At 40.7% G+C, this 21878-nt stretch overlaps 3 protein-coding genes across 3 annotated transcripts in view; all 3 read right to left on the minus strand.

Annotated features, from left to right (window-relative positions):
- Positions 1-13760, minus strand: LOC131984828 (zinc finger protein 239-like). The gene is made up of 2 exons (XM_059349808.1): positions 13438-13760; positions 1-2419 (listed from the first exon to the last, which is right to left on the minus strand). The coding sequence occupies exons 1-2, from the start codon at positions 13691-13693 to the stop codon at positions 1098-1100; spliced, it is 1578 nt and encodes a 525-aa protein (XP_059205791.1). The 5' UTR covers positions 13694-13760; the 3' UTR covers positions 1-1097.
- On the minus strand, positions 7544-9188 carry LOC131984590 (zinc finger protein OZF-like). Its single transcript, XM_059349451.1, has one exon. The coding sequence runs from the start codon at positions 9186-9188 to the stop codon at positions 7812-7814; it is 1377 nt and encodes a 458-aa protein (XP_059205434.1). The 3' UTR covers positions 7544-7811.
- The window catches only part of LOC131984887 (gastrula zinc finger protein XlCGF71.1-like), a 23770-nt gene continuing 10479 nt past the window's right edge, over positions 8588-21878 (minus strand). The window contains exon 2 of the mRNA XM_059349879.1: positions 8588-8608. The gene's annotated coding sequence lies outside the window, so the exon portion shown is untranslated. The remainder of the gene's footprint in view (positions 8609-21878) is intronic.

The following is a 21878-nucleotide window of genomic DNA, read 5'->3' on the forward strand; positions in this document are numbered from 1 at the left end:
TAAACTGCAGGGGATCGAGGTTGTCTTTGACCTTAACTCTCAGTAGGCGTACAATCAGCCGCATCAAGGTCTTCATGATATGAGATGTGAGGGCTACTGGTCTGTAGTCATTAAGCTCAGCTGGACATTTTATTTTTGGTACCAGCACAATGCAGGAAAAGCAGTAACTGTACTGTAACTGTATCTCTGCTGTAACTGTAGCTATAACTGTACATACAGTAACTCTACTGTAACTGCAAGGTACCATTTGGTGACATTATTACAATGTTACTACTCATCAGATATGAATTTATATCTAGTTCTCACCGCTGAGAATCTGTATGAATCATAAATTGACTGCTGACTAGTGTGAGACACTGTTTTAAAAGTAGTTAGAGGCTTTCTAGCCAATTTCAAGCCGAAGCTCAGAACAAATCCTGGTCCTGCCCAGGTTAGCTCCGCAGCATGAGTTACCATGGTGACCTAGAAAGGTTAAAAGAGAACCACCTTGGAGATACTGATAACCAGGGTTAAACCTCAGGTTAACTCACTGACCCTCAAATCCAGCTTCGTAGTACAGGGCTCTGAAATCACATAACAGGGATAGCTGGTTTAGGAATTTCTGGCCTAAATTAAAACACAGCATGCCTATCCTCGTGCCACAGACTGACGCAGGGACAACTTTCAGGCAACTTTGGTAAACTAAGAATGTTTTTATTTTGTTTTGCTGTTAAAAAAAAAGGAGTTGTAATTGTTACACTTCTATGATCAAATATTTAATTAAAATATCAGTTTGTGAACAAAAAAAAATCTTACTAAAACACCTAAAGATGCTCAATAGACAAATAAACATCAAATTTCACCCCCTTCCCAACAAGAGATCACGACATATTTTGTAGAAAAGGATCCCTAAGATCATCTAGTTTCATACCAATATGTGATGATCTTCTCTGTAGCTTTCAAACTGAATCGGCCACGCCTTCCAAAAGGTCCAAGGGGTTAATAAAAAGGCTTTCATTGTCACTGATGAGGACCTTTTACTAAGGATTTACAGCAGACTGAGTTTTGCTAGTTTACTTCCAATCACCACTGTCATTAGTCTCAGGTTCAGGAGAATCTCAAGTGTCCTCATCAGTTTCTGGTTCATCTGGATTTGAGTTGCTGGCTGCTTCTGGTCTTCCACAGCTCTCTCCATCAGCTTCTGTCAGCATCTCTTCATGTGGGCTGCTGTCTAGAGGCTCTGCCTCTTTGTTCTCCTCAGCTTGATGAAACTTTGAGGACGAGCCGCCAGCACATTTGTGTTTTTTGATATGTGAACTCTGGGCAAATCCTTTGCTACAAATATGGCAACTGTAAGGTCTCTCTCCTGTGTGAACTCTCATGTGTGTCTTCAGATCCCAACTTCCGTTGAAACATTTACCACAAAATGAGCAGGTGAAAGGTCTCTCTCCTGTGTGGAGTCTCATGTGTCTCTGTAAAGTTCCACTCCATGTAAAAGTTTTCTTACAAACTGAGCAGCTGAAAGGTTTTTCTCCTGTGTGGAGTCTCATGTGTGTCTTTAAAGTTCCACTTTGTGCAAAAGTTTTCTTACAAACTGAGCAGCTGAAAAGATTCTCTCCTGTGTGGAGTCTCATGTGTGACTTTAAAGTTCCACTCCATGTAAAAGTTTTCTTACAAACTGAGCAGCTGAAAGGTTTCTCTCCTGTGTGGAGTCTCATGTGTGCCTTTAAAGTTCCACTCTGTGTAAAACGTTTCTTACAAACTGAGCAGCTGAAAAGTTTCTCTCCTGTGTGGAGACACATGTGTGCCTTTAAATTTCCACTCTGTTTAAAAGTTTTCTTACAAACTGAGCAGCTGAAAGGTTTCTCTCCTGTGTGGAGTCTCATGTGTCTCTCCAGATTGCGCTTGGAGCCAAATCTTTTCTCACACTCAGAGCAGCTAAATAGTTTCTCACCAGCACTAAATCTGGAATCTCCGACAGGACCACGATCTTTTTTCAAACAGTTCAAACCTGATTGAGGTTCTCTGGTCTCCTTCCAATCACCACTGTCATCAGTCTCAGGTTCAGAAGAGTCTGCAGGCTCGTTGTCAGTATCAGGTTGTAAATGTGGATCTGGATCAGAGCTCCTGTCTGGTTCTGGTCCTCCACAGTCCTCTCCATCAGCTTCTGTTTCCATCTGTTCGGTTTGTGTTTGATGAAGCTGTGAGGACTGAGGTTTCTCTTCATCTTCTTCACTCTTCACAGGGACAGGAGTGAATGTGAACTTGGTGATATCAGCCTCCTCCAGCCCCTGAAGCTGCTCTCCCTCCTGACTGGTCCAAGGTTCCTCCGGTTCCACTTTAATGTGTGGGGGCTCTGGGTCCTCCTGGTCCAGACTGCAGCTCCTCTCCTGCTGCTCAGAGGGAAACTCCTCTTTAACCACCAACAGCTTCTGGACATCTGCAGAGAAAGGTAAACACACACAGAGGCTCTTACAGCAGCTAAAGTAGGGCTGCCACGATGCTTCTTACTGTTCACAACATGGCAGATAACGGACATGTAAAAAGTGAGTCTATTAACCCTTTTTCTTGCAAAGTTTTAAGTTGTTAACATTTTTAAATTTTTTTGAAGACTGACGGCCTATGAAATGAATTAACCTGCACTGTGTAACTGAAGTAGAGTAACTAACCTGCTCTGTGTAACTGAAGTAAAGTAACTAACCTGCTCTGTGTAACTGAAGTAAAGTAACTAATCTGCTCTGTGTAAGTGAAGCTGAGGGTTGAAAACAGTGTCCAGTAGTTTCTGTTGCCAAAACAAACTTTCTCACTAATAATAAAGAAACTGCTACTAGCTGCCGTCTTGATTAAACAGCATGAAGTTAGCCGCAGTAAAGACGACAGCTTCCAGGGCAGAGGAGATGAAAAGTTTCAAAATAAAAGTCCAACATTTTTGAAATGACAAACTTCCTCTGAAAAAGAGACAGGAAGACAAATTCTTAAAATAGACTCAAAATATTTCTCAAGGTTGTTTTTTTAATGCTTCCAGCCACAATATGGGTAATAATAATATTATTATTATTAATAATCATAATGATAATTATCTTCCACGAATTGCCACCTTAACAAGGAGGGGTTTGTGTGCTCAGTGATCCTGGGAGCTGTGTTGTCGGGAGCAATAGCTCCTGGTAGGATCTGCCAAGGCAAAGTTGTTCTGAGGGGAGGAGCGATTCAAAGACCCTTATGAAGCGGGAACACGGTCATCAGCGTACCTCGGGGCCCCCTCCTGGAGCTAGACCCGGGAGGGGAGTTGCATGCAAGCGTCTGGTGCCAGGTCCTTTGTCCATGGGGCCCCAGCCAGTCTCAGCTTTCGGCTGAGTAACTCTGTGTTGGAGTTCTCGCCAAGGAACGAGGGTGTCGCCTCCTTTCAGGTGCAAGTAGCGAGGGGAAGGTCTCTGACTGTTGTCTGTGCTCATGCACCGAACAGCAGTTCGAAGAACCCGGCCTTCTTGGAGTCTCTAGGTGGTGTCCTGGAAGGGGTACTGCCTAGGGACTCTATTGTTCTTCTGGGAGACTTCAACTCAACCTCGAGGCTCCGACCGATTGTCGACCTCGGATTAAAGAGAAACAATGCGGCGTCTGTCCTGGCCGTTAAACAACGGACCAGCTCTTTACCCTTGCAAGACTTCTGGAGGGGTCAGGGGAGTTTGCTCATCCAGTCTATATGAGTTTTGTGGACTGACAGCTAAGATGGCGCCAGTGTGTGTGGCTGGCCGTCTGCTGCTCCTGCAATGTTTGGTGTTTTTGTTGTTTTTAACCATCGGCACTAAACAGATTGAGTCTCTGCTGGTGTATGATCGTCATGCTATTTTGTCTCTAAGGTAAAATGTCAAAGATCTCAGTGTGTTTGTTCGTGATGCACAGAATACTTTGCCCCCGCTCCTGGCGGGGATTCCGCCTCACCTGTTCTCGGCCTTACCTTCACGGCGTAAGCGTCGCTGTCGCCGCAGCGGTTGGCTGGTGAAGCTGAGGCTCCAGCTGACGCGCTCTTCGTCCATTTCCCAGACAGGACTTGGATTATTCCCTCGGTTTGCTATACCCCGGCGCTTCCTGGATCCCATAGACGCCTGCCTGGTACCTGTCATCGGCTCATCCGAGGGACCCTGGCCCCACCGCCTCTGCCCCCTCCGGCTCTCTCAGCGGGGGATAAACCATGAGCTCCTGAGGACGCTGCCTCGGGCTCCCGGGCCACAAGCCCCGCCGGCTCCCACCAGGATCGGCTTGGTGAACGCTAGATCTCTGGCGAACAAAACTTTCATCCTGAGAGATTTTTTTAGCTCCCGTGGCCTGGATTTCCTCTGTGTGACAGAGACCTGGATCGTTGCCGGTGAGTGCAGTGCTCTTGTCGAACTCTTACCAGCTGACTGTTACTTCTTTAACTCCCGCAGTGCACAGTCTCATCCTCCTTTTCCAGCTTTGAGGTGACTTTATTTGAGGTGGGTCGTTCTGATCCGGTGCTGTGCGCCGTCATCTAGCGGCCCTGCAAGTACAACAAGGACTTTGTGAATTACTTTTCTGGCTGAAATTTTGCCAAAATATGTCTGTGCCCTTTTCCTCTGGGATTTTAACATTCACGTGTGCTGTCCTGAAAAGCCGCTGGTGAAGGACTTTCTGAGCCTTATTGACTCTTTTAATTTGGTGCAGCGTGTGTCTGGTCCCACACATGAACATGGACACACTTTAGACCTCGTCCTCTCTCATGGTTTATCTGTGTCTAACTTGGAGATCTGTGACGATGTGTTTTCAGATCATATGCCTGTACTGTTTGAAGTTGCTTTCTCCTGTACTGAAGTTAAATCTGGCGCTTCTGTTCCTGATTTTTAACTCTTGCACTGCCGGTCATTTCTCTGTGGCTTTTGAGCAGCTCTGTGAGCCTCCTGTCTCTGCTGACACTGAGGTGCTCAGCTCCTGGTTTCACTCCTCCTGCCGGACCATACTGGACTCTGTGGCTCCATTAAAAACTGTGCAGCCCAAAGCTAAATCTGAGCCCTGGTATAACAACATAACTCGTGCAGCTAGGTGGGAGTGCCGTAAAGCTGAACGAAAGTGGAAGACGGACAAGCTGCAGGTTTCCTTCCAAATCCTTAAGGATTGTTGGCGCCGCCACCAGAGCACTGTTCAAGAAACAAAAAGAGTATACCTGTCAAACATCATTGAGTCCAACCGTCATAACCCATATGTGTTATTTAAAACAATTGACAATGTTCTTAATGCCCCTCAGCCTGTCAGCTTGGAGACATCTCCTGAAATGTGTGATAGCTTCCTGCACTTTTTTATTGATAATGTTGCTACTGCTAGGGCCCTCATCTCTGCTCCTACATCTGACCCCTCAGTCACTGCTCCTTGTCCTGCAGCTTTTGATGGTTTTCAGCCAGTGTCTCTGTCTTTTTTAGAGGACCTGGTTGGCCATATTAAGCCATCAGGTTCTCCCTGTGATGCTGTCTCCCCTCGTTTCTTTAAAGAAGTTTTCCCCAGTATAGGACAGTCTGTGTTAAATGTCATTGACAGTAGTCTGTCTACTGGTCTTGTTCCTCGAAGTTTTAAGCATGCAGTGGTGCAGCCACTACTTAAGAAACCTGGCCTCGATCATAGTGTGCTGGCAAATTTTAGGCCTATCTCCAAGCTGCCCTTTATCTCTAAGGTCTTGGTGAAGGTTGTATATGGTCAGCTAGTCTTTCCTTGATGTACATGGTGCATGTACATGTACAAGCCTTCTCACTGTCCATTTTTAAAACTCATCTTAAAACCTATTTTTATTCCTTGGCTTTCAACCACGCATGAAACTCTGCTCTTGTTTTAGGTGTTTTATGGTTTGTTTTTATTTCTTGTTTTTAAAAAAAGCAATTAAACTATTTATTTAAGTGTTTATTCCCCTTTATATTTATTTTATTGTTCTTGTTTGCTTGTTTATATACAGGACTTTGTTGCGGCTGTTTTTAAAGTGTTTTACAAATAAAGTTGAGTTGAGACTTGGAGAAGACTTACAACCGTGTACCTTGGGGAGTCTTGTGGGGGGTACTGCGGGAATATGGGGTACCGGGCTCCTTGCTACAAGCTATCCAGTCCCAATATAACCAAAGTGAGAGCTGTGTCCACATACTCGGCACAACGTCAAACACGTTCCCAGTGGGTGTTGGCCTCCGCCAGGGTTGCCCCTTGTCTCCGATTCTGTTCATGGTATTCATGGACAGGATCTCAAGGAGCAGCTGGGGGGAGGAAGGGATCCGGTTTGGTCACCTTAGAATTGCATCTCTGCTTTTTGCAGATGATGTGTTCTTTTGGCTTCATCAGACCGGGACCTCCAGCACTCGTTGGGGCGGTTTGCAGCCGAGTGCGAAGCGGTTGGGATGAGTGTCAGCAACTCAATGTCTGAGGCCATGGTTCTCTGCTGGAAAAAGGTGGACTGCCCCCTCTGGATGGAGAGAGGTGCTGCCTCAAGCGAAGGAATTCATGTATTTCGGGGTCTTGTTCACGAGTGAGGGTAGAATGGAGCGTGAGATGGACAGTCAGTTTGGTGCGGTGTCGGCAGTGATACAGGCGTTGTACTAGACCGTTGTGGTGAAGAAGGAGCTGAGCCTATAGGCAAAGCTCTCGATTTACCGGTCTATCTCCAACCCTCACCTATGGTCATAAGCTTTAGGTAGTGACGAAAAGAACGAGATTGCGGACACAAGCGGCTGAAATGAGTTTCCTCCATAGGGTGGCTGGGCTCAGCCTTAGAGATAGGGTGAGGAGCTCAGACATTCGGAGGGAGCTCGGAGTAGTGCTGCTGCTCCTTCGCATTGAAAGGAGCCAGCTGAGGTGGTTTGGGCATCTGGTAAGGATCCTCCAGGGCGCCTCCCGTGAGAGGTGTTCCAGGCATGACGAACTAGTAGGAGGCCCAGGGGAAGACCCAGAACACAGTGGAGGGATTATATCTCTCGCCTGGGCTAGGAACGCCTCGGGGTCCCCCAGGAGGAGCTGGACGTTGTGCCTGGGGAAAGGGACGTCTGGAATGCCCTGCTTAGTCTGCTGCCCCCATGCCCCAGTCCCAGACAAGCAGACGAGAATGGATAGATAATGATAATCGTAATAATAACAATAGATAGGATTCAAAAACCACATAAAAGTTACTTTAATATGCTTTACATGCCTGAAGAAATACAAAATACAGAAAAGAAAAAGTCAGTGGGAGTCAGGTGTTGACTTGAAAAGGTCTTGACTTGATTTTTAAAGGAATGGAGTGAGGCTGTGGATGTTTGAAAGGAGGGAGATCCAGAGGTTGGGCAGCAATGCTAAATGTTATTAATGTGGCACGCTGTGGTGTGAAATGTTTGAGGATAGAGAAAACGAGAAACATGTATGGAATGAATGAAGCAGCTGTGGGTCAAGATTAAACACAAGCAGAAAAGTTAAGTTCTCTATAAAAGTATTACTCATTTATCATCTCCTGTGCAAAAAGAAAAGCTGCTTAACAAAGCAGGAAACTGTGAATGGCATTTAAGTTATTGAGACGAAAAAAGAAAATCATGAAGCCTCAACTCAAGCATCAGAGCAGAAGAGTTTTATTAGAACCAACTGCATAATGAGATTAACATTTTACATTCAGAAAATGGAACAACAGAGAAAGAGACACAAGGTAACGTCTGTTCTCTGAGTTGAGAACGCTCAGACTTTATGAAACAAACATCAGAATTAATCAAACAAGATGAAACTGATAAAGAAATGTATTAACTTTGTTGTTTTCTTGCTCACTTTACATTAAGAACTCTGACGAGGTATCGTCAAACAGATTCTCACTAGCCCTACATCTAGAATCACTGAGAGTTTAAACCCGACTGAGGTTCTCTGGTCTCCTTCCAATCACCACTGTCGTCAATCTCTTCATGTGGGCTGCTGGCTGGAGGCTCTGCCTCTTTGTTCTCCTCAGTTTGATGAAACTTTGAGGACAAGCGGCCAGTACATTTATGTTTTTTGATATGTGAACTCCGGGCAAATCCTTTACAACAAATATGGCAACTAAAAGGTTTCTCTCCTGTGTGAACTCTCATGTGTGTCTTCAGATCCCCACTACGACTGCAACTTTTACCGCACACTGAGCAGCTGAAAGGTTTCTCTCCCGTGTGAACGCTGATGTGTTTCTTCAGATTCCCATTATTAATGAAACCTTTACCACACACTGAGCAGCTGAAAGGTTTCTCCCCTGTGTGGACTTTGATGTGTACATTCAAATAAGACCGACTAGTGAAAGATTTTTGACAAATTGAGCAGCTGAAGGGTTTCTCTCCTGTGTGGACTCTCATGTGTGTCTTTAAAGTTCCCCTGTGTGGAAAAGATTTCTTACAAACTGAGCAGCTGAAAGGTTTTTCTCCTGTATGAGAAACCATGTGTGTCTTCAGAGTGTGCTCGAAGCTAAATCTTCTCCCACACTCAGAGCAGCTGAAAGGTTTCTCTCCAGTGTGAGAAACCATGTGTCTCTTCAGATGGTACTCAGTGCTAAATCTTTTCCCACACTCAGAGCAGCTGAAAGGTTTCTCTCCTGTATGAGAACCCATGTGTCTCTTCATTTTGCTCTTGGAGCCAAATCTTTTCTCACACACTGAGCAGCTGAAAAGTTTCTCTCCTGTGTGGAATCTCATGTGTGACTTTAAATTCCCCCTCTGTGTAAAAGATTTCTTACAAACTGAACAGCTGAAAGGTTTCTCTCCTGTATGAGAAGCCATGTGTGTCTTCATCTTGCTCTTGTAGCCAAATCTTTTCCCACACTCAGAGCAGCTAAATCTTTTCTCACCAGCACTAAATCTGGAATCTCTGACAGGACCGCCATCTTTTTTCAAACAGTTCAAACCTGACTGAGGTTCTCTGGTCTCCTTCCAATCACCACTGTCATCAGTCTCAGGTTCAGAAGAGTCTGCAGTATCAGGTTGTAAATGTGGATCTGGATCAGAGTTCCTGTCTGGTTCTGGTCCTCCACAGTCCTCTCCATCAGCTTCTGTTTCCATCTGTTCAGTTTGTGTTTGGGGCTCTGGGTCCTCCTGGTCCAGAGTCGAGCTCCTCTCCTGCTGCTCAGAGGGAAACTCCTCTTTAACCACCAACAGCTTCTGGAGTTCTGCAGAGAAGGGTAAATACACACAAAGGCTCTTACAGCAGCTAAAGTAGGGCTGCCACGAAGCCCTACTATTTTGGTGGTGCATGTGGGACCACGTCTTGCAAAACATATTGTCAGTGCTTTTGGTTCTCCCACTGATTAAGTAAAGAGGAGGCTTCCCTTACTGTTTTTGAGCCTGCAAAGTCTTCAGAGGTTCTTGATATTATCATGAGTCTCAAAAACTCTTCTCCTGGCCATGATGAAATTCCAGCCTCTTTGATCCAAAAAGTTGCTGCTTTAATTATTGAGCCCTTTACATTAATTTTTCCATGTCCCTTGAATCAGGTAATATACCTCAAGCCTTCAAAATTGCCAAAGTTATTCCGCTCTTTAAATCTGATGATCCATCTGTATTCTCCAACTATCTTCCTGTATCAATACTTTCTTGTTTGTTCTAAAATTCTTGAAAAGCTGGTATACAGTAGAATCATGAAACACCTTGATATGAACAATATTTTGTTAAAACATCAATATGGGTTTAGAAAAAAATATTCTACATATATGGCTCTTTTACACCTCAGAGAAAAAAAAATTACGGCCAAGTTAAATAAGGTGTCAATAATGTCAAGAAATCTAACTTTATTATTTTTAGAAATAAGAACAAGATTTACAATGCAGAGAGAGCAAAAATGAATATCAATGATAGTGCACTTTCATCAGTAAAGTTCTTAGGTGTCTACATTGATGAAAAACTTTGTTTTAAGAATCATTGTGAAATTGTTTGTAAGGTTTAAAAATTGTTGGGCATTATAAAAAAAGGGTTAAACACCATTTGAAAAAGAGCACACTTCCAACATTGTATTACAGTTTAATTTATCCTTACATCTCTTACTGTAATATCATTTGGGCGAGCACTTACCATTCTTATTTACAAGCAATTCATAGATTTCAGAAATCCTTTGTAAGAATTGCCACCGACTCTTCTCATTTATCCCCAACTAAACCATTATTCAAACAATTGCTAATACTTACAATTTATGAGGTCAATAATTATAAAACAGGGGTTCTTATGTATAAAGTAATTTGCCTTCCTAAATCCTTACCTATTTTTTTCATAGTTACTTTAATTTTAATTCTCATTATCATGTACACCCTACAAGAAGAAAGAATGACTTGCATATTACAACATTTCTGTAGGACCTCTTTTCCCAAATTCTCATTTGTTTATCAAGGTGTGGTGCTGTGGAACGACAAAAAATCTAACAGAATCATGTTCCTCTTTAAATACTTTTTAGATCAAGCTCAAAAAATTCTTACAGATGTTCTAATCACCTTTGTTTTATCTTTTTGTTTGTATTTTGTTTGTATTCTTTTATTTTCATCTAGCTACGTAGTTTAAGTATAGTTATAATAGGTTTAAGAGGGAGGGTCGTGCATAAGCCCTTTTTGAGACTTTTTGATCATTCCTGCAAATTTTTTAATCAATTTCTTGTCCTGTTCTTTCTTTATGATTGTATGTTTTAAGTGCAAACAACAATAATCAATTACTTTGTCAAAGACACCTTCTGAAGCTAGATGGAGACGTTTGTGGTTGCAGCCATTAAATGGACGGACTGGACCGCTTCTGGCACAGCATTGAAATGGTTTGAAGGACAGAGACTACTTTGTGTCAATACATAATTACACATCTGAGCGTGCAAAAATTACATGTGGAGTTCCCCAAGGCTCCATCCTGGGGCCTCTTCTGTTTAACATCTACATGCTCCCACTGGCTCAGATCATGCTACCATAGCTACATAGACAACACACACATTTAAATAACAATATCACCAGGAAACTATAGTCCAATACAAGCACTGAGTAGATGCATTGAGCAAATCAACGATTGGAGAATTGCAGAATTTTCTCCAATTAAACAAAGAAAAAACAGAAATGATTGCTTTTGGAGACAAGGAACAACGACTAAAATTTAGCACCCAGCTTCAAACGGTAATGCTAAAAACCACAAACCAAGCCAGAGACTTAGGTGTATTCATTGACTCAGACCTGAACTTCAACAGCCACATTAAAACAGTTACAAAGTCAGCTTACTATCACCTAAAGAATAAATCAAGGATTAAAGGACTTATGTCTCAGCAGGATTTGGAAAAACTGTAACACTGTCTTTACAGGTCGATCAGACAGCTGCAGCTCGTTCAGAAGTCCTCAGTAAGACCAAAAAAGTAGATCATATTACTCCAGTCCCGACGTCCTTATGTAACCCACCCCAAATTTGGTGGTTGTACTGAAATCTTTGAAGCAAGGATGATGTAATTGAGTGATCAATATTTGTCATCGTCAAAGACATTTTGCACATTCATCCAAGCTATTTTGAACGAAAGCTAAAATATTCCTTCAGATATAACACGAGTAAAAGCACAAAGTATGAGTTTCCTATTTTCACCAATTAATCAGACACAATCGTTCAGGTTATGCCACTTTGTTTTGATTGAGTCATTTTGATTTTCAACACTTTTCAGCAGTGGCAAGCATTTTGTGGTAATGCCCACTAGGTGGCAGCTGCGCAGGGCTGGTGTCGTTCTCTTCTAAAAGCTGCTGCCGAGGTAGAAACGGCGAACATTTGGCTCTGCGAGAAAAGGGAATAATATCCTGAACTGTGATTTATTTTGGATGTGGTGTCTGAAAATGTTTTCAATGTCAATGTCAATGTGTTTGCTTAACTGTTTATAATGGTTATGCATATCATTAGTTAAGACTGTCAACTTATGTGGCCAATGGTTTCTTCTGCCACCAGCATAACCGAGCGGAGTGGACAGCACGACAGGACTCTGAACTTCAGGCCTGAGTTTGGATTTCCATTTCTACTGTATCACCAGTAAGGTCTTTCTCTCCTGTGGATTTGGAGGATCGCTTTGGATACATTTTTTTACATTTTGAATGACCTCGAACAGGTACAGGGTTGTGCACCACTAAATTAAAAGGACTATATTGGACTATCGTTGCAGCAAAACTTTCAAAATTGTAGTTTCTGGGCAGAACATATTTCTATTTCTTTCATATGTATTTCGGGGTGAGAAATGGGACTGTAATATGCACTGTTGGACATTTTCAATGATAATATTTTCTTGAAAGGAGTTACTGTGTATCTGTGTTTTCATTCTCTGTGTGAAGTCAGTAATTATCCACAGCCAAAGATAAATTAGTTATTAAATGTCATTGCATTTGTTATCTATCTAATCTATATCCCTCGAACCAGGACATTACCAAAATTATAGTAGTAGTGATCCCAGACCTTGAGGTATTTTTGCAGGTAATGTTGAAGGCTCATTAAAACCTGGTTACACTTACACTGGCTTGCTGTCTGTCAAAGAATAGATTTCAAAATACTATTGTTGGTCCACAAAGCACTGAAAGGTCTAGGGCCGAAATACATTTCTGTATGTATTTCTTCTGCTCAGCTACGAACCATCCAGACCTCTCAGATCATCAGGGACTGGTCTGCTCTGTGTTCTCAAGAGTCAGAACTAAACATGGAGAGGCAGCGTTTAGTTTCTATGTTCCACAAATATGGAACAAACTCTCAGAAAACTGCAGATCTGCTGCAACTCTCAACTCTTTAAAATGAAGACAAAAGACTTTTCTGTTTGCCACTGCCTTTACTGCACTACAACTTTTATCAGCTCACTTTCAATTTTCGAATGTTATATTTGAACACTTAATTATTTTTTCCTAAATATTTTATCTGCTTGTTTTTAGTCTTTTATCTGCTTCTGTTTAGTCTTACATTTTTATATTTGAATGTCATTCTACATATGTCTCTATTCTGTGTAAAGCACTTTGAACTGCCCAGTTGTTGAAGGAGCTATACAAATAAACTTGCCTTGTTTTCATATATTGGTCATTAATAGTGGTTGTTTCTGCAGACTTAAAGTAAGATTTATAAACATGGAAGCAGTTATTCTGTCCGTAACACACACAAATCCTCAGACAAACCTTGATGTTCAGCCTCTCTAACTTTGGCCGTTTAAGCTATTTTTGGTCCTTTACCATCCAGACACTGACTACAGATCAGGAAATCTCACAGCATTGTTAAATGTTAGATAACTGCTGTAAGATAATCCATCTTTTGCTGACAAACCATGAAAATAATCAGGAAAAACATCAACGATTATATTATTTTGACAACTGTACCGCTGGTAACTCTGGGTCCAGCAGCTAACTGTCACTTTCTGCCACCAATTAGGCTCCAACAACAAAATTGGCTTTGTGTAACTGAACTAAAGTAACTAACCTGCTTTGTGTAACTGAAGTAAAGTAACTAACCTGCTCTGTGTAACTGAAGTAAAGGAACTAACCTGCTCTGTGTAAGTGAGGCTGAGGGTTAAAAATAGCGTCCAGTAGTTTCTGTTGTCGCTCGTTCTTCTCTTTTGAACGATGAAGTTCCTCCTTACACTCCGCTATCGTTCTTGCAAACGGCCCAAATATCTCTTCAGCAGCCGCAGTCAGTCGCTGCTCCACCAGCGCTCTCACCGTTTGGACTTGTGGATCTGGATCAGAGTTCCTGTCTGGTTCTGGTCCTCCACAGTCCTCTCCATCAGCTTCTGTTTCCATCTGTTCTGTTTGTGTTTGATGAAGCTGTGAGGACTGAGGTTTCTCTTCATCTTCTTCACTCTTCACAGGGACAGGAGTGAATGTGAACTTGGTGATATCAGCCTCCTCCAGCCCCTGAAGCTGCTCTCCCTGCTGACTGGTCGAAGGTTCCTCCTGTTCCTCTTTAATGTGTGGGGGCTCTGGGTCCTCCTGATCCTGGTCCTGGTCCAGACTGCAGCTCCTCTCCTGCTGCTCAGAGGGAAACTCTTCTTTAACCACCAACAGCTGCTGGACGTCTGTAGAGAAGTGTAAACACACACAGAGGTTTATGATTAAGATTAATTACTTTATTAATCCCACAAAGGGGATATTCAACCTCTGCATTTAACCCATCCTTTCACAAGAGAACACACCATGCAAGGAGCAGTGGGCAGCACATTACGGCACCTGGGGAACCAGTGACTCTCCATTTACAAGCCCGATTCCCAACCTCTGGGCCACGGACTGCTTTGCATGGAATGCGTCTCACTGTTCACCACATGGTGGTGCAGGTAAAAACCAATCAAAGACACCTTCTGGAGCTAGACATAAAACGGATGGACTGGACCACTGAAATCATCAAAAATTCTCATTTATATATATATATATATATATATATATTTAATTGTCTAGAGCTATTGCTGACTTCAGATCCTGCTCTAATGTAGCTGATCATCACAGGTTCCAGCAGCACTGCTATTAAAAGTTGAGCTGTGTGTCTGTATGAAATGAGCTCTGTGTAAATATGAGAATTTCCAGCAAGGCCAATCGCAAATCGTGGCAGTGGCACCTAGCGGGGAGATGCCACGGCACATGCCACTAGATGCCACGGCACATGCCGCTGTTTGGGGGAGATGCCACTAGATGCCACGGCACATGCCGCTGTTTGGGGGAGATGCCACTAGATGCCACGGCACATGCCGCTGTTTGGGGGAGATGCCACGGCACATGCCACTAGATGCCACGGCACATGCCGCTGTTTGGGGGAGATGCCACGGCACATGCCACTAGATGCCACGGCACATGCCGCTGTTTGGGGGAGATGCCACTGTTTTGGGGAGATGCCACGGTACATGCCACTAGATGCCACGGCACATGCCGCTGTTTGGGGGAGATGCCACTGTTTTGGGGAGATGCCACGGTACATGCCACTAGATGCCACGGCACATGCCGCTGTTTCGGGGAGATGCCACGGCACATGCCACTGTTTCGGGGAGATGCCACGGCACATGCCACTAGATGCCACGGCACATGCCGCTGTTTCGGGGAGATGCCACTGTTTCGGGGAGATGCCACGGCACATGCCACTGTTTCGGGGAGATGCCACGGCACATGCCACTAGATGCCACGGCACATGCCGCTGTTTCGGGGAGATGCCACTGTTTCGGGGAGATGCCACGGCACATGCCACTGTTTCGGGGAGATGCCACGGCACATGCCACTAGATGCCACGGCACATGCCGCTGTTTCCCCCAAACAGCGGCATGTGCCGTGGCATCTAGCGGCATGTGCCGTGGCATCTCCCCGAAACAGTGGCATCTCACCCAAACAGCGGCATGTGCCATGGCATCTAGCGGCATGAGCCGTGGCATCTCCCCGAAACAGTGGCATCTCACCCAAACAGCGGCATGTGCCATGGCATCTAGCGGCATGAGCCGTGGCATCTCCCCGAAACAGTGGCATCTCCCCCAAACAGCGGCATGTGCCGTGGCATATAGTGGCATGAGCCGTGGCATCTCCCCGAAACAGTGGCATCTCCCCCAAACAGCGGCATGTGCCGTGGCATCTCCCCCAAACAGTGGCATCTCCCCCAAACAGCGGCATGAGCCGTGGCATCTAGTGGCATGTGCCGTGGCATCTCCCCGAAACAGTGGCATCTCCCCCAAACAGCGGCATGTGCCGTGGCATCTAGTGGCATGTGCCGTGGCATCTCCCCCAAACAGTGGCATGTGCCGCGACGCTAGCGGCACCTCGCTGCGGCATCCGGGGGTGCCACTAGAGATGCCGCAGCGAGGTGCCGCTGCCACGATTTGCGCTTGGCCTTACTCTGATTTCAGCGGTCCAGTCCGTCCGTTTACTGGCTTGCAACCATAATCGTCTCTGTTCAGCTTCAAAGGGATCTTTTGACAAAGTAATCAATAAGAATGAAAGGCATTTTTTTTCTATTCTTGTTTTGACATCCAACCACAGAGCCAGACATCATTACCCCCGAAACTCTTCTGTTTCCCTCTTTTTTCTTATTGTTTTCATAGATCAGTTATTGATAGGAGCTGTTTCTGCAGATTTAAAGTAACATTTACAAACATAGTAGCTGTTCTTCTGTCCGTAACACACACACATCCTCAGACAAACATTGATATTCAGCCTCTCGAACTTTGACTAACCTGTAAAGCAACTAACCTGCTCTGTGTAACTGAAGTCAAGTAACTAACCTGCTCTGTGTGAGTGAATCTGAGGGTTGAAAACAGCGTCCAGTAGTTTCTGTTGTCGCTCGTTCTTCTCTTTTGAACGACAAAGTTGCTCCTCGTACTCTGCTATCGTTCTTTCAAACAGCCCAAATATCTCTTCAGCAGCCGCAGTAAGTCGCTGCTCCACCAGCGCTCTCACCGTTTGGACTTTAGACATTTTTCACACAGTGACACCAACTTTTTCTCCACACAAACTCCGTCAGAAACACAGTTTGCTCTCCATTAAACAGTCACTCTGACTAGCGCCGCGGTGCTAACCAGCTAGCATGCTAAGCTAACTTGAATGTGTTTGTAGTCTACCGGGAGATGAGTCAGAGGTAAAACATCCAGAAAGAAAAGGTGAACAGCACAAAGTCCATTCAGACAGGTTTATCCGGACACACAGAGGCTCTGACGGATCACAACACAAACTTTCTCACGAACAATAAAGAAACTGCGACGAGCTGCCGTCTTGATTAAACAGCGTGAACTGAGCCACAGTAAAGACAACAGCTTCCGGGGCAGAGGAGTTACTGCGGTCAAGTGAGCCGTCATTCGTTTCTCCGTAGTCAAGCCAGCCGTCCCTATATAATGTAGTGCGCCCGTATTGTGACATTTACGGTAAATTCACTGAAACCGCTCCAAGAGAGCTGACATGAAGTATAAACACTTTATTGTCATTCTTTATCACCTTTTTTTCAGTATAAAACTCTTACCAGCAGAGAGGAGATGAAGTATTAACGTTACATCAACAGTAACATATACAGTAAAATATTACATTATATTTTTAAAAAATCATAAAATTTAAACTGTCTGTTTCCAGTCACTAATTTCACTGCAGGTTCATTCTATGGCACCTAAGGTATATTATCACAACATTACAGCACTTTTCACTGTGGAAATTCATGATAAAATGCATTTGAATATTTACTGTACATTAACAATTTTACATCAAAAATTCATAAAAATTAAACTATCTGTTTCCAGTGACTAATTTCACTGCAGGTCCATTCTACAGGACTGCAGGTATATCCTCACACATTTACAGGATTTTTCACTGTGGAAATTCATAATAAAATGCATTTGAATATTTACTGTACATTAAACATTTTACATTGCATTTTTAAAAATTCATAAAAATTAAACTATCTGTTTCCAGTCACTACTTTCACTGCAGGTTCATTCTACGGCACCAAAGGTATATTATCACAAAATTACAGCACTTTTCACTGTGGAAATTCATAATTAAATGCATTTGAATATTTACTGTACATTAAACATTTTACATTGTAATTTTTAAAAATTCATAAAAATTAAACTATCTGTTTCCAGTCACTACTTTCACTGCAGGTCCATTCTACAGGACTGCAGGTATATCCTCGCACATTAACAGGACTTTTCACTGTGGAAATTCATAATAAAATGCATTTGAATACTTACTGTACATTAAAAATTCAGTATAAAACTCTTACCAGCAGAGAGGAGATGAAGTATTAACGTTACATCAACAGTAACATATACAGTAAAATATTACATTGTATTTTTAAAAATTCATAAAAATTAAACTATCTGTTTCCAGTCACTAATTTCACTGCAGGTTCATTCTATGGCACCTCAGGTATATTATCACACATTTACAGGAATTTCCACTGTAGAAATTCATAATAAAATGCACTTCAATATTTACTGTACATTAAAATTTTTACATAAAAAAAATAATTAAAATTAAACTGTCTGTTTCCAGTGACTAATTTCACTGCAGGTCCATTCTACAGGACTTCAGGTATATCCTCACACATTTACAGGACTTTTCACTGTGGAAATTCATAATAAAATGCATTTGAATAATTACTGTACATTAAAATATTACATTGTAATTTTTAAAATTTCATAAAAATTAAACCTCCTGTTTCCAGTCACTAATTTCACTGCAGGTTCATTCTATGGCACCTAAGGTATATTATCACAAAATTACAGCACTTTTCACTGTGGAAATTCATAATAAAATCCACTTCAATATTTACTGTACATTAAAAATATTACATTAAAAAATTAATTAAAATTAAACTGTCTGTTTCCAGTCACTAATTTCACTGCAGGTTCATTCTACAAGACTTCAGGTATATCCTCACACATTTACAGGAATTTCCACTGTAGAAATTCATAATAAAATGCATTTGAATATTTACTGTACATTAACAATTTTACATTAAAAATGTATTAAAATTAAACTATCTGTTTCCAGTCACTAATTTCACTGCAGGTCCATTCTACAGGACTTCAGGCATATCCTCACATATTTACAGGACTTTTCACTGTGGAAATTCATAATAAAATGCATTTGAATATTTATTGTACATTAAAATATTACATTGTAATTTTTAAAACTTCATAAAAATTAAACCTTCTGTTTCCAGTCACTAATTTCACTGCAGGTCCATTCTACAGGACTGCAGGTATATCCTCACACATTTACAGGATTTTTCACTGTGGAAATTCATAATAAAATGCATTTGAATATTTACTGTACATTAAACATTTTACATTGCATTTTTAAAAATTCATAAAAATTAAACTATCTGTTTCCAGTCACTACTTTTACTGCAGGTTCATTCTATGGCACCTAAGGTATATTATCACAAAATTACAGCACTTTTCACTGTGGAAATTCATAATAAAATGCATTTGAATATTTACTGTACATTAAAATATTACATTGTAATTTTTAAAAATTCATAAAAATTAAACCTTCTGTTTCCAGTCACTAATTTCACTGCAGGTCCATTCTACAGGACTGCAGGTATATCCTCACACATTTACAGGATTTTTCACTGTGGAAATTCATAATAAAATGCATTTTAATATTTACTGTACATTAAAATATTACATTGTAATTTTTAAAAATTCATAAAAATTAAACCTCCTGTTTCCAGTCACTAATTTCACTGCAGGTTCATTCTATAGGACTTCAGGTATATCCTCACACATTTACAGGACTTTTCACTGTGGAAATTCAGAATAAAATGCACTTCAATATTACTATATTATTATTATATAATACTGTACAGTAAATATTCAAATGCATTTTATTATGAATTTCCACAGTGAAAATTCCTGTAAATTTGTGAGAATATAACTTAAGTCCTGTAGAATGAACTTGCAGTGGAATTAGTGACTGGAAACAGACAGTTTGATTTTAATTATTTTTTAAATACAATGTAATATATTATTGTACTGTAAATATTAAAATGCATTTTATTATATTTTCCACAGTGAAAATTCCTGTAAATTTGTGAGAATATAACTTAAGTCCTGTAGAATGAACCTGCACTGGAATTAGTGACTGGAAACAGACAGTTTAATTTTAATTCTTTTTTTAATACAATGTAATATATTACTGTACTGTAAATATTAAAATCCATTTTATTATGAATTTCCACAGTGAAAATTCCTGTAAATGTGTGAGGATATAGCTGAAGTCCTGTAGAATGCACCTGCAGTGAAATTAGTGACTGGAAACAGAAGGTTTAATTTTTATGAATTTTTAAAAATGCAATGTAAAATGTTTAATGTACAGTAAATATTCAAATGCATTTTATTATGAATTTCCACAGTGAAAAGTGCTGTAATTTTGTGATAATATACCTTAGGTGCCGTAGAATGAACCTGCAGAGAATTAGTGACTGGAAACAGAAGGTTTAATTTTTATGAATTTTTAAAAATGCAATGTAAAATGTTTAATGTACAGTAAATATTCAAATGCATTTTATTATGAATTTCCACAGTGAAAAATCCTGTAAATGTATGAGGATATACCTGCAGTCCTGTAGAATGGACCTGCAGTGAAATTACTGACTGGAAACAGAAGGTTTAATTTTTATGAATTTTTAAAAATTACAATGTAATATTTTAATGTACAGTAAATATTCAAATGCATTTTATTATGAATTTCCACAGTGAAAAGTGCTGTAATTTTGTGATAATATACCTTAGGTGCCATAGAATGAACCTGCAGTGAAAGTAGTGACTGGAAACAGATAGTTTAATTTTTATGAATTTTTTAAAAATGCAATGTAAAATGTTTAATGTACAGTAAATATTCAAATGCATTTTATTATGAATTTCCACAGTGAAAAGTGCTGTAATTTTGTGATAATATACCTTAGGTGCCATAGAATGAACCTGCAGTGAAAGTAGTGACTGGAAACAGATAGTTTAATTTTTATGAATTTTTAAAAATGCAATGTAAAATGTTTAATGTACAGTAAATATTCAAATGCATTTTATTATGAATTTCCACAGTGAAAAATCCTGTAAATGTGTGAGGATATACCTGCAGTCCTGTAGAATGGACCTGCAGTGAAATTAGTGACTGGAAACAGAAGGTTTAATTTTTATGAATTTTTAAAAATTACAATGTAATATTTTAATGTACAGTAAATATTCAAATGCATTTTATTATGAATTTCCACAGTGAAAAGTGCTGTAATTTTGTGATAATATACCTTAGGTGCCATAGAATGAACCTGCAGTGAAATTAGTGACTGGAAACAGAAGGTTTAATTTTTATGAATTTTTAAAAATGCAATGTAAAATGTTTAATGTACAGTAAATATTCAAATGCATTTTATTATGAATTTCCACAGTGAAAAGTGCTGTAATTTTGTGATAATATACCTTAGGTGCCATAGAATGAACCTGCAGTGAAAGTAGTGACTGGAAACAGATAGTTTAATTTTTATGAATTTTTAAAAATATAATGTAAAATGTTTAATGTACAGTAAATATTCAAATGCATTTTATTATGAATTTCCACAGTGAAAAATCCTGTAAATGTGTGAGGATATACCTGCAGTCCTGTAGAATGAACCTGCAGTGAAATTAGTGACTGGAAACAGACAGTTTAAATTTTATGATTTTTTAAAAATATAATGTAATATTTTACTGTACATGTAACTGTTGATGTAACGTTAATACTTCATCTCCTCTCTGCTGGTAAGAGTTTTATACTGAAAAAAAGGTGATAAAGAATGACAATAAAGTGTTTATACTTCATGTCAGCTCTCTTGGAGCAGTTTCAGTGAATTTACCGTAAATGTCACAATACGGGCGCACTACATTATATAGGGACGGCTGGCTTGACTACGGAGAAACGAATGACGGCTCACTTGACCGCAGTGAGGAGTTGATGGATTTCAAAATAAACGTCCAACATTTCTGAAATGATAGACTTCCTCTGACAAACACACAAGAAGATAAATTATTAAAACAGACTCAAAATATTTCTCAAGGATGTTGTTTTCGATGCTTCAAGCCACAATATGAGCCATAATAATAATAATAATTCAGAAAGTATTAGGAGCACTACACTCTTTTCACTTGTATTAATGTTGTAGCTAAATTCTTGAAATAAGGCATTTAATCAGCAGTTTAAAACGACCATCAGGATAAAGCAAAAAAAAAAAATTCTGTTTTCAAGGAATTATACACTATATGCAAGTGAACATCAAACTGATTAATAATATAGTGAAGCATTGATGTCTGCTACTTTATTTTACAGGCGAGTCATGTCAGAGAACTCTAAATATCCAGAGAACTTTTCAGTTAGAAACAAAAACCTCACACATCAGCTGACTGCTACAACGACACATACAGTAACTCTACGGTAAGTACAACTATATACAGTCACTGTAATGTAACTGTAGCTATAACTGTACAGT

Source organism: Centropristis striata, chromosome 14 (genome assembly GCF_030273125.1).
Source record: "Centropristis striata isolate RG_2023a ecotype Rhode Island chromosome 14, C.striata_1.0, whole genome shotgun sequence".
NCBI classification, from domain to species: domain Eukaryota; kingdom Metazoa; phylum Chordata; class Actinopteri; order Perciformes; family Serranidae; genus Centropristis; species Centropristis striata.

Excerpts from the sequence above, each read along its gene's own strand:
- LOC131984590 (XM_059349451.1), bottom strand. The coding sequence starts at position 9,188 with ATGCACCACCAAAATAGTAGGGCTTCGTGGCAGCCCTACTTTAGCTGC.
- LOC131984828 (XM_059349808.1), bottom strand. The coding sequence starts at position 13,693 with ATGGAAACAGAAGCTGATGGAGAGGACTGTGGAGGACCAGAACCAGAC. Across the intron at positions 2,420-13,437 it reads GCCTCACTTACACAGAGCAG|ATGTCCAGAAGCTGTTGGTG; the intron begins GTTAGTTCCTTT and ends CTTTCTCTGCAG.